This window comes from Triplophysa rosa, linkage group LG16, assembly GCF_024868665.1.
Source record: "Triplophysa rosa linkage group LG16, Trosa_1v2, whole genome shotgun sequence".
NCBI lineage: Eukaryota > Metazoa > Chordata > Actinopteri > Cypriniformes > Nemacheilidae > Triplophysa > Triplophysa rosa.
Window position 1 is genome coordinate 20840082 of NC_079905.1, and position 13484 is coordinate 20853565.

General features: G+C 40.2%; 1 protein-coding gene across 1 annotated transcript in view; it reads right to left on the reverse strand.

The window, feature by feature from the left end:
* Positions 1-1041: 1041 nt before the first annotated feature.
* Positions 1042-13484, reverse strand: part of rims2b (regulating synaptic membrane exocytosis 2b) — a 117540-nt gene continuing 105097 nt past the window's right edge. Inside the window, exons 38-43 of the mRNA XM_057354440.1 lie at positions 13143-13357; positions 5168-5309; positions 4965-5077; positions 4730-4831; positions 4506-4645; positions 1042-2973 (exon numbers count right to left, since the gene is read on the reverse strand). Of these exons, the coding sequence (XP_057210423.1) occupies positions 2767-2973; positions 4506-4645; positions 4730-4831; positions 4965-5077; positions 5168-5309; positions 13143-13357 (919 nt within the window). The 3' untranslated portion in view covers positions 1042-2766. The remainder of the gene's footprint in view (positions 2974-4505; positions 4646-4729; positions 4832-4964; positions 5078-5167; positions 5310-13142; positions 13358-13484) is intronic.

The window sequence follows — 13484 nt, forward strand, 5'->3', positions numbered from 1 at the left end:
AAAATCCAAAACAATACAAACTTTCTTATTGACCTTTATCTAAATACTAAATAAAATATTTGTTTTATGAGCTCTAACCAACGGACCACTGTCCAACGGACATGTGCACATGTGCCTTAGTAATGGGTAGAATTTCTGACCATCCCAACAGTTTGATATCTCTAGTACTTACGTTCTTCGACACCCAGAAACTTTTCCAGAAAAATTAAAATAATAACAAGAAAATACTTACCGTACAAATGCCATAAAGTTCCGGCACTTCCTGCTTTGACCACTAATGATGAATTTACGACAAGCACATGACTCTTGAACCAACAATACCGTATGTGAACATTCTTGTAATGATTTTGTTTATCTTCTTTAAACATTCAACATGCGTGTTGTCATCTTAAGTTTTTATACTGTTTCTTTAATAACTTTAAAGTCGAATGAAAATGTGCAGCGCATGTGTGATGCTGTTCAACTCACATTTGATTTGACTGAATTTCAGAGCATTCAGAGCAGCACACGTCACTGCAAGGACAAATTATAATTAGTAAGATATTATTTGCACGTCAGTTTAAAGGGATAGTTCACCCAAAAATGAAAATTCTGTCATCATTTACTCACTCTGCTATTTCATACCCATATAAATGTATTTGTTGTGATTAATACAGAGAATGTATATGTTAGTAATATGTTAGCCATTTTCAGTTCTGGGACATCACTGACTACCATAGTAGGAAAAATTTATGGTAGCCAAAGCTGCCCCAGAACTGTTTGTTTTCCTAAATTCTTCAAAATATGCCATTTTGCGTTTAACAGAACAAAAAAAAAAATATATATATATATTTTTATACTATGGTAGGCCTAGTGGATGATGTCCCGGAATTGATAGTTGCTAACTTTCTTCCAAATAACTTTCTCTGTGCTCCTCAGAACAATTAAATTTATACAGATTTGAAACAGCATGGGGGTGAGTAAATGATGACAGATTTTTTATTTTTGGGTGAACTATCCCTTTAAGTTGTGATGTCCACCTGCTTTTCGTTTACCATGGAAAAACAAACACAGGAATTAGTAAATGAATTTTATTCTCTCAAAACAATAAACAATTAAAAATTCATATTTTGTGGCAATTTTCCCATCTTCACGAACTGTGTGACTCCTTTCTCAACAACCGTTGTGTTTAACAACACATGGGAGAACATTGTCCAGTCCAGAGTTTAGAGTCTTCGTACAGCACCATCCAATGGGAACCAGTTTTTATACCATTTTCTTTATAACAATAATAAAATAAAATATACTTGCAACTTTTTTTCCAAGTCAACCTTGAATAAATATAAATTTTCTTTGCTTTTTTCCCCTTGTTTTTGTTCTTTCATGTGTTTAATTCTCTTTTATTTCCTTTTGAAAACTTCAAGAAACGATGAGTGCCAAGAGGTGGAATGTTGCATTGAATGTCTGAACCATCAGCCACAAAACCTCGACCCCGAGTCCACGGTTGATCAGATCAAGGGTCCGGTCCACATGCACTGTACACAAAACTGCGGAAAAATCCCAGATGTCTCTATCAAAAACATGCTGTGTTACTCAGACACTGTGCTCAATCCATGTTGCAGACCCTTTTCAACATGCTTACTTTGAATAAATGAGCCATTCTAATGTAACAACTGAGTTATGACAGACCCGTAACATAATCTACGGCTGTCTCCACATGTACACAAACATGGCTGACGCTGAAGGGAGAAATGTACGATTTCCATATAACGTTACAATTTGAGGCTTGTGCCTTACATTGCAATGAATATTGTACATTTATTGAGTTTTCCTCTGCCATCTCTTATTTTTCTCGATAGCTTTTTTCATTAATGATGGCCACACCTGTATCTGATCTCTGTAAAAATACAGAAGAATTGTCTAAAGGATGACAATCACATCTTTAGCTTGTTGCATTCAGTCTCTTTGAAAACCATGCACTAGAGAATTTCATATTAAAAATAATACAAATGTTGAAAATGGCTGATCCTGAAATCTTTTTCTTTTTTTTGCAAGTTGCAGCCATGAGGAAAATAACCTTTTTTAAACAAATTTGCATTCATGCAAACAAAAAAGGAAAAACAATTCCCCATGAATTTCATACAGTACATTAACAAAGAATGTCATACCGGAGCACAAAAAGGTCTATATGTTTCTTTCATAATTCCGTTTTCTCCTGAATTAAACAGGAACTCTGGCATATTCATTTACATATTCATCATCAAATGCTAAAAATGACGTGGAGATCTGGCTTGTCGGAGTATGAACATCATCTTTCCGAGGTTCCCTTTTCTTAGCCAAGTGCTTCTTTCTTAAAGGAGCTTTTTCAGAGCTTGGCTCAGAGTAATGGCTACAATGCATCGAGTTTGAGTTAAGAAACACTGACATCTCTTTGAATAAAACAGAGAGTAAACAGCCAGAATAGTATGATGTCTTCCTTTCCCTTTCCCTGTTCCTGTGCTCCAACCGCGACGGAGAGTCAGAACTCTGCTGTGTAAGGCGACCGCATCTCTTCGGAGACGTCCTGTGGCTTTATTTCCCTGCACGTGACAGCAGCATGCTGTTTTCTTTTCGTTTATTTTTTTGGCAGAAGGACGCAGGCCTTTTCGCAGCCTCTCGTCGAACGGGCTCAGAGAACACGACATCAAGCATGCAGTGTAACCAGGACGTGACCCGTCGAGACTGTTTTCTCTCTGTCTGTAGCTGTAGCTACTCATGCCGCTCTCTACCTCTCACCACCCCGTGCCGCTACGACCGAACGTTGGAGCTCTCCACACCTGATTCTGGAGGTTTACGACTTAAAGGTGCCAAGGTCGGGTCCACCAATGAGGTGGGAGGAAAGAGCTTGTACCAGCCAATCACCATGTTGGTCAGCTCTAAATCGTCCAATAGGATCTGGGCTGCTCCCATGAAAGATTTGTGGTCCATGCGTCCATAGTCCCCCCAAACAATGATCTGTAAGGGAAGGAACAAATGGTAATGCCATGTATTCTGTAATACAATATGTTTGATATATTGCAAGATACACATATTGTTATTTATGTCTATACTGTTTTTTCATGTCCTTTAACTGTTTGTTCTAAAATATACATAAATGGGTTCCACAGACCCGAAAACCCGATTTTTCTATTTATAAAACACGATTCTTTTCTTGAACGAAATATGAAATAAACAAGGAAATGTTCTTGACATTCAGATAACTTTTTTGGGATGAAACAAATTCACATACTAACCTTAATACTATATGTGGTGTTCCATATTACAATTAATGTTTCTTAAAGTCACCATGAACCGGAAGTTGCGATCGTTTTTACTTCCATATTTTGACGCATTTCAGAGTGAAATAGAATTTCTAATGAGAAAAATTGTGGGCGTGGCTAACGTCTTTCTCTGCAATTTGATTGGATTTATAAAAACAGTCGTTGCATTTGGAAATGGAACTGGCAGCAGACTGAAGTTGAAGGGAAGGAGTAACGGATGCTCCGCCCAAGCTGTCTAACGTACATCATTTAAGATGGATAGTCACTACAGAACAGAAGTGCATTTTCAGATTTTAACTGAAGATTATTAGGGCACACAAATTTTAAAAAGAGAATGACCCACATTGATAAAACTATTTACAACAAAGGCAGTAAATTTTCATGAAAAAATAAGCATTGTAATTTTGAATGTCACTGGGACTGTCATGATCCAGCCTCTTCTTGTCTTGATAGCCTTGAGGCAGGGTCATGACAGCCCCACGTGTTTAGTGTGGATAGAGCCATGGCATTGCTTGTTTGGCGTGCCATGCGCTCTCTCCGGTCTCGTCTTAGTTCCTGCCCTCTCGTTTCCTAATTATTGAATGTTAATGATTTCATGCCCCGCACCTGTTCCCCTCTTGATTTGGTTCCCTATTTAATACCCTTGTTTTTCTGTCTTGTGCCGGTTCATTTTGTATTGCTTTGATTTGTGTGATTACTCTAATTGTTGTTCATGGTGACGCACGTTGCTCGCAACGCTGTGGTCCTTTGAGAAGACGTTTGGTTATTCCTTGCTCCTAGAAGTTTCCTGTTTTATTCTAGTCTAGTTCGTTATAGTTTATGTCAAGCGTTGTCTTTAGTCTAGTCAAATGTTTCTGTCGACCCTTCGTGTATTATCCCCTTGTAATGTTGTTTTACCCCCTCGTGGGTTTTTGTTTTGTGTTTTTATTCAAGTCTTCTTTTCCACCCACTTCTGTCTGCGCCTGGGTTCTCTGTCCTTACAATCCCTGACAGGGACTTTAAACCACAGTATTTTGAAAACTGTATTTTAAAGATGCTGAAAGGCTGATGGAATTTTAGGGTACGAACGCATGCTTTTTGTACCGATTTTGACCACCTTGTGGTATGGAAGGGGACTTATAATAATTATAATTAATTAATTATAATTATAATTGGCAAATAACACTACCACTTTTCCACATAATTTACTTTAAAAATGCATGAATATGGATGCTGCCCTGGTGTTACCTGTAAAACCTTCCCTTCAGGATTCTCCTCAAACTGAAGCTGCTGTTGATAAAGAGGATCCAGTGTTTTTCTTGCTGTCCGTGTTTTCTTCTTGTTGATGCACTTCCCGTTGTCTAACAGATATACTTTAACATAGGGTGCTGCAAATGGAATGACACCAGGATTTAATTCTCAACCACAGAATAGGCCATATTTAAAAAAAAAGACTGGTTGCTTTGGCGCACCTGGCGTCTGTTTGTTGCCTGGTTTGCCCACCAGGCCTCTAGCCCGAATAACTTCCACATCCAGCCTCTCCTTCCGGTGCACCATACCGATCTGTATGTCGCCTGCAATAAAAAGACCACAGTCAAACTCTCAGAGCAGAGGAAAAGTTTCTTTTTAACCTGTAAAAAAATCATGTGCTATGTCGTGTGGAACTTATCAACTACGCCAATATAAAATGGAAGTAAGGCTGCCTACCCATTGGAGGTGTGGCCAATGTCTGTCTCCCTGCCAGCTGGGCGGGGCCAAGACCATCCAAAAACTCAGTGAACTGACTGTCTGATGAAATCTTCACCCCAGGGAAGATAAAACTTTAAAGAGAAAGACCAGTAAATCAGGTGTTAATGTCATACACGTTTTTTTTATTTTAAACTTGAGGAGGCAAAAGCCACAGTACGTACTTTCCAGGTTTAGCCTTTTCACCATCGTCTGTGGTCTCTCTACTGGGCTGACGTGTCATTCTGTTCTTCATCTCGATGGCCAATCCCGTCTCCACGCTTCGCTGGATTGCCAGGCGCACCGGCTTCTTCTTCCTGCCTTCCTCTGAAAAAGAGATAAGTGAATGAAAAGACAAACACATGACAATTCTAACCCCCCCACACCAAACCCGAGCCAGGAGACAGTTGAGCTGTGAAGTGTTTACACATCAGGAAGTCAGTCTGCGGTTTACTTCTGCACATTAAACCGGGATGGTTGTTAAATTCCCAGTGAATATGCATTTGGATAAAAGGTTCACCTTGATGGTCGCTTTGGATAAAAGCATCCACCAAATGCATAAATGTCAATATAAAATAATACAACACATATTGCATCCATGCATACAGGCTTCCTCATACACATGTCGCATTGGAACACCTGTCACCAAGGTCAAACCCTGTCTCCCTGTCCTTCACGACGCAACAAACATCAGTCAAGCTCATCTGCCAGTTCATCTGCTTCCTCACCACACAGAAAACAGCATCAATCTCACATCATATTTCATTTTAAAAGAGCAGAAGACCATGCGCAGTGTCCTCCACGCAGCACAGAGCGAGCGTGGATTCTTACCTCCGTCACCCACTTCAAAGGAGTTCATACAGGGGAAGTAGACGGCCAGCGCCTCGAAGGACGCAGACAGGCTAAGTCTGCTCTGGGATCGCTGCATGCGCGTGCCGGGGAGAGTGGCGCTACTGTCCTGCCCTTGTCTGCCCATTTTACCAACCCAGCGTCCTCAGACACCTCAAACTACAGTGCGCGGAGTCACAGAGACCTATCAGAGATGGTTTTGGAGAAACAGGTATCCAAGGCTTTTCATCAGCAGAATGTGCTGCCGATCGTCTGCTTTATTTCTCAGGAGAGTGTTGATATGCGGTGAGGAGGCTGTCTGAGACGGTCTGGTCTGCAGTGAGGTACCGCTCATCTTGCAGGGGACTGGGAGGGAGGGCGGTAACGTGCGTGTGGCTTGCAAATGATGCGGCCAATCAGAGGCAGAGGAACTGAGAAGCCACTCGAGCGAGATGGAGCTCTGCCTAGAGATATGTCTTCACACAGACGCATATAAAAACACACGCACATGACTTGCCTTCTGACTGCAGCTTCCTCTGCCACGCACAATTATATGGTCCTTTTGACATCTAGATGTCTTAAATCTCTCGCATTTTCCTCTAGTAGTAGAAATGTTAACAAGGATGTTCATTGAGACAAAGCTACAGGAAGAAGCTAACTAAAAGTTTTTTTAGGCTGTATTGTTTCATTAAGAACATGTAACATCCAGTCTTTTTGTTGCACAAATGGTTCTTTGTTGTGAAAAAATGATCTTCAGACTGTAAAAGGATAAGAAGGAAGTGTTTTTTAAGAACCTTTGACTGAAAGGTTCCTCGGGGAACCAATGGCATTGCTGTGTGTTACGTCCTGTGGACATATATTTTATGTGAAAGTATTTTTTTATTGTTTTCCCCTAGTGGATATATTGTGTTGCTGTTCTTTTTCTTGTTCTCGCTCTCTCTTTCAGTTGGGGACTGTTGATTGAGCACCATCTGATGTTCATTGTAGATCTGCAGTGCGAATGCTGTGTAATCCAAAGAGAATATTAGTGGAGAAGAAGCAATGCTGGAGGGCTGACGGAAAATGCGTTTCTTTCTTTGTCCTGATCCAGAATCATTGTCTTTGGTGGAGCTTGTTGTGACCATGTGTGGATCTCTCTCAACTTGGTGAATGGATGGCTTGATTGCCATTGTCAAAGAGTGTACAATCTTCAAGAGTAATTGACCTTTAATGATTTTGATTCTTTTTAGTTTATTCTTAAATCTTATGTAAAATACTTTATTTGTTATACTTTTAGGAAGTGGTAGGGTGCCATTTTCTTTGAACTCTACTTTTTGTCAATGTTTTTCTTAGTCAAGGAGAGATTTTAGTTTATGTTGTTTATTTCTTTTGATACAGGTTATTTAAGTTTACCTGGGCAGTTAGAACGTTTTTTTGTTGTTGTTGGCCTTGTCCTCTCCTGAAGAAATACTTCCTTTTGTTACTCCCTTTTGTTGCAAAATAAAAATAAGATTATTTTGCACAATCTTGGGTAATTTCTGGATCAGGGGATTGAAGTGACAGTCAGTCTAATCATTTTTGTTTCAACCTCGTTTACCCCTAGACTTTATCGGGGTTCGTAACACTGTGATTTACATTTTTTTATTTTAAATTTGTGTGTTCATAATGTGACAAGGACCCTTAAAAAGACATGGGTCTCACTTATTATTTAATGTTCAACTTTAATACAATATATAATTTTTCGTTATAAAATGAAAGTATTTTTAGCAACATTAATATTTTACATGATTTTCGGGAGAAACAAATTGCCAGCAAATTCTCATTACCATAATGACTTTGCTCTTTCCCATTATACTCAGTGATGATTCTCATTACTGTGATAGAAATCTGTATATTAAAAATTTAAAAGAAGAAAATCTGACGTATCCTAAAAATAAAACAATGTTTTAAGTGTCTACCCTCCTTTTGCTTTACACACTTCTAATACAAATCCATTAATATCTTACAGTGGGTATAAAATCATCACCTGTGCAGAATACTATCTGAAAATAGTAACGTCTCAACCTTCCTATTAAAGTCTGAAGAGAGTTGAATGCAGCTGTGACTCATATCGCTGCTTCAATATCAACACATCTGACATAAACTCAAACAGTGTTAGCCGACACACTCAACACAAAAAGGCACGTGTGTTCTTGGACAAAATCACGTTTCTCTTGTTTTATTTCTTTTCAAGTACTTCTTCACTGAATTTAAAATGCTGACAACATACTAAAAATAACCCTGGGTGGTTGAAATTGGCGTAATGTAAACCACTGCCTCTAGTTAATGTCGCTAATAATAACAAACAGACACTGATGTAGAGTTTGACAGCAGAGGCTTATCTGACATTACACTCACACTGTGTGGTCTCAGAGTGCCAGTACAAAAGGGTACTGTGTCATGTAAATAAAACTACTATAAAAGACACTGTGTCCTGAATAAGTGGGGGAGAAAGGAATCGTTCCCATCTTATCATCTCCTGAGCCATTGCCTTCTGTTGACCCCATGACCTCTACCCACTCCAATCTACAGGAGCAGATAGGTGCAAGAGAGATGAGAATGTTATTAACACCTGGACCACACACAGATGATAAAAATAAGGCAATATTATTACAAGTGCTTTACACAACCTTGTATAACCAAGCTTCCAACATCTGAAGAGCGGTCTACCCAGACAGCCTTTTAAGGACTCGTAGGTTCCCACGTTAATAATGTACAACAAAATAAGATAACCATCAATTGGAAAAAGTCTTGTGTCCTTCTCGGAGAAGGCAATCCCAAAATGGATTGCAAAAAGTGTAATAAGGTAAATGAAGATTATAAATCTACTACTGAACTACAAAGAGAGGTAATAAGAAACAAAATGTAAATGTCACTTTGGAACTCTGTTTTCTTCCAAAAGAGAAACAGTTTCATCACCTCACTTTAGCCTAGGTACAGTGTGCAACACTCCAGCAATCACACAGCAACGCCTTCAACACTCTAGCAACAACGTACCAACACCTTGAACACTTTAGCAACCACACAGCAACACCTCGAACACTCTAGCAACAACGCAGCAACACCTCAAACACTCTAGCAACCACACAGCAACACCTCGAACACTCTCGCAACTACACAGCAACACCTCGAACACTCGCAACCAATCAGCAACACCTCGAACACTCTTGCAACCACACAGCAACACCTCAAACACTCTAGCAACAACACAGCAACACCTCACGCACTAGCAACCACACAGCAACACCTTGAACACTCTAGCAACAACACAGCAACACCTCGAACACTCTCGCAACCACACAGCAACACCTCGAACACTCTATCAACAACACAGCAACACCTCTAACACACTAGCAACCACACAGCAACACCTCGAACACTCGCAACCAATCAGTAACACCTTGAACACTCTCCAACCAATCAGCAACACCTCAAACACTCTCGCAACCACACAGCAACACCTCAAAAACTCTAGCAACCACACAGCAACACCTCGAAGACTCTAGCAACCACATAACAACACCTCGAACACTCTAGCAACAACACAGCAACACATAGAACAGTCTAGTAACAACACAGCAACACCTCGAACACTCTAGCAACAACACAGCAACACCTCGAACACTCTAGCAACCACACAGCAACACCTCGAACACTCTAGCAACAACACAGCAACACCTCGAACACTCTCGCAACCACACAGCAACACCTCGAACACTCTTGCAACCACACAGCAACACCTCGAACACTCTAGCAACCACACAGCAACACCTCAAATTCTCTAGCAACAACACAGCAACACCTCGAACACTCGCAACCAATCAGCAATACCTCGAACACTCTCCAACCAATCAGCAACACCTCGAACACTCTAGCAACGACACAGCGACACCTCGAACACTCTCGCAACCACACAGCAAAACCTCGAACACTCTCGCAACCACACAGCAACACCTCGAACACTCTCGCAACCACACCGTAACACCTCGAACACTGTAGCAACAACACAGCAACACCTCGACCATTCTCGCAACCACACAGCTGCACCTCGAACACTCTTGCAACCACACAGCAACACCTCGAATACTCTCGCAACCACACAGCAACACCTCGAACACTCGCAACCAATCAGCAACACCTCGAACACTCTCCAACCAATCAGCAACACCTCAAACACTCTCGCAACCACACAACAAGACCACAAAAACTCTAGCAACCACACAGCAACACCTCGAAGATTCTAGCAAACACACAACAACACCTCGAACACTCTAGCAACAACACAGCAACACATAGAACAGACTAGCAACAACACAGCAACAACTCCAACACTCTAGCAACCACACAGCAACAACTCAAACAATCTAGCAACACCATGAACACTCTAGCAACCACATAGCAACACCTCAAACACCCTAGCAACCACACAGCAACACCTCACAGACTCTAGCAACCACACAGCAACACCTCAACACTGTAGCAACAACACAGCAACACCTCACACACTCTCGCAACCACACAGCAACACCTCGAACACTGTAGCAACAACACAGCAACACCTCGAACACTCTAAAAACCACACAGCAACAGCCTGAACACTCTAAAAACCACTCAGCAACACCTCAAACACTCTAGCAACCACATAGCAACATTTTGAACACTCTAGTAACAATTCACAATAGAAGTGATTTTTTTAAAAGTAACATGGGATTATTTTTGATGATGCAGGTCATATTCATGGTAATTACATCGGTACACCATTAGGTTCTGCTAAATGAAAACAGCAGTTTGTCATCACCCCATACTGACGTACACAGCACTTCCTCCCCCGGACTGTGTGTCTGTGTGTGAAAATCTGAGGAATAGCAGGGAATATTTTTAGCTGAATATGACTGATCTGGCAGGATTTAAAAAAGAGAATATCTTAAAATATGTGCAGAGAATGAGCCTGTCGAATATGGAAACATGTTGATCTTTGTAGCGGGACAGTGAATCATTTCTTCATCTGTTCTGATACTACAGATAGGCTGTGAATGGATCCTGATGGCCAACCAATGATGAAAACACAAGAAAGATCAGAGTGCACAGGTTTTTGGCATCAAGACCACTCTCCTGAAAAATTCAAAACCACAGATGTGTTCCAGTTTACAAAGGCAAGATTAAGCAAGTTTGTCCAGCTGCAAAGCTGTTTAAAACCCAGCAGTCTTTCCTCAACAGACAGCAACAGGACATCTGTGAAGTCAATATACCCCCCTGCATGTGTAAACGGAGGTAAATCTAGTTAATTTAAAAGGGAAGCATCGACCGGCGTCTCTGAACAGACTCTAATGATTGAACTATATGACCATGCTGAGCATCTAGTTCAATCCATTTTATCCTTGCAGGTCTTTATGAGACAGAAGGAGGTGTGAGGCATGTCCACATCAGAGGAGATTCCTGATTACCACCTGGGAGCTGTAGACAGGAACATGCACTTCCTAAAATCTACCCTGCACTTCACTGCTGTGTACATGTAAATGTGCGTGTGTCAAGAAAAATGGTTTTTTTTTCCCAAGAAAAAGAGAACAACGCAGTCATTTTAGGACATTAATTGATATTTGGAGGCAAATGTAGTTTTTTATTTGGAGTCAAAGGTAGTGTCTATTTTTTCTTTTAAAATCACTGTTTAAAGTAGTGCTTTCAAAAATAATGCATTAACGCAATTAACATTTCAGATTAATGTGTTTCAAATATTTAGCTTCATCCTTCGGCTAACGTTACATTATATGATCACGCCCTTATTCATGCAAAGGCTTTTAAACCATTAATTTGAATTATGATTAATGTTCAAATTAATAAAAAATAATTGTATAGATACACCAGCAATATGAATATATCAGTGATACAGGTTAACATTCATAAAATGGTGGCATTAAAGAAATATTAATAAAAAAAGTTATGTTTTTCTAGATCAATTTGTAGATTAAATGTGAAATTATTAGAATCTAAAAATATATTTTAAAACATGTTACGTGAAATTAATTGCAATTAATTTCCAAAGAAATGTGTGATTAATTCATTTCTTTTGAATCAATTGACAGTACTAGGTTAAAGCAACGCCAACTATATGTGAGTTATTTATTAATTTTCCTTAAAAGCATTAACCATGCACGCTATAAAACATTGCTGTTTGTTTGATCACTCTGCACAAGCACAAATAATATTAATGAAATCAAGCATAACATCAGTTTTGGCAGGCCACGTGAGTCAAGCTTGCATTAGCCGATCACATCAGGTGCAGCTAATCAACGTTAACCAATAGTCATACAACACATACTAGACTGCGTCCTATTTAAGTTGCCTTTCTTAGCGGCTTAATCGTACCACACTCAAACCCACCTCCATCCCCATCTCCTCCATATCTGTCTGTATCTGTCGCATCATTTTAATTCAATCCTGTTACGCATCACAAACTGTTCTGGTTCCCCAGGTAGGGGGGATCTGTATTGCTGTACCATGCAAGGCTGCATGGACAGACGGCAAATTTGCCCACAACAGTTTCACTCCGCAAACTTTAAATATTGCTATAAATTTTACGAAGATCAAGGTTTGCTCTCAGTAAAATCTGTCAGTTACAAACTGTTACTTTCGGCTAAGGTTGTTTTTTTAATCTTTCTCCTAACTGTCAAGTAAAAAAAATGATGACACTAAAGTCCAGTGCCACTGACATCATCGCCATCATCATCATATTTGTTCCCAATGTGTCCTTATTGACAGCCAGTTCCTACTGTCACTGGTTGAGTCTGTATTTTAAAGGGATGTATAATGAATGAATTCAAATCTATTCACGCTCAGTTTTATGAATAATTTGTGGCAGTTTTGTGGAGTTTGCACTGCGATGAGATAATCAGAATGAATGGTCCTGATTGATTTGATGTGCTGAGCCGTGTGCTTTAGCCAACCTCTTGCATAACACTGTAAAATGTTCAACATTCAGAACGACTGAATCTCGCTGTTTCAAAGGAACATTTTGCTCAACTGTCTTGAACCTGAAGTGTTGTTCCCCAAAGAAAGTTTAGGACTTTACTTTTTTCCTAAGGATTAGTCTGTTGTGATGTATTCGGAGTACTTTTTGTAGTTGCCGTTTCATGTTTATTCACAGGTTTCTATTTAAGACTGTCTTGTACTTGTTGCCCCAGAGCCATACAGGCACCATAACCTTCCCCGACTATGATATAACTGAGGTAATATAATTCAGGAACCAACCAGACGTCTAAAATTGCAAACACGTATACTTTAAATGTAAGTTGCACACAAAAAGCACAATCCACTCACCCTCTGGGTCCAGCTGGGATGTACTTTGGCTCTTTTTCCCCAGTCCCACCATGGCTGCCATCTTCGCCCCAAAACTTGAACGTCTCTTCTTGTCATCATCCTCATCATCATTTCTACCCAGCGAACACATGTCTCCGCCGACGCTGGAACTCTTTGTGATGTTGGAGCCGGGTGTGGCCGTTTGAGCCCTGTGTTTTATTTTAGATGTAAACTCACTGTCAGCGGGTCAGGTGAAAGTTGATGCAGACAAAAGAGGGGTTAAGGACCAAAAGAAAGAGAGAGGAAGACAGCGGAGAGAGGAAGGGACAGGCTTCAGCTACAGGATTCGGGAGAAGTCTCAAA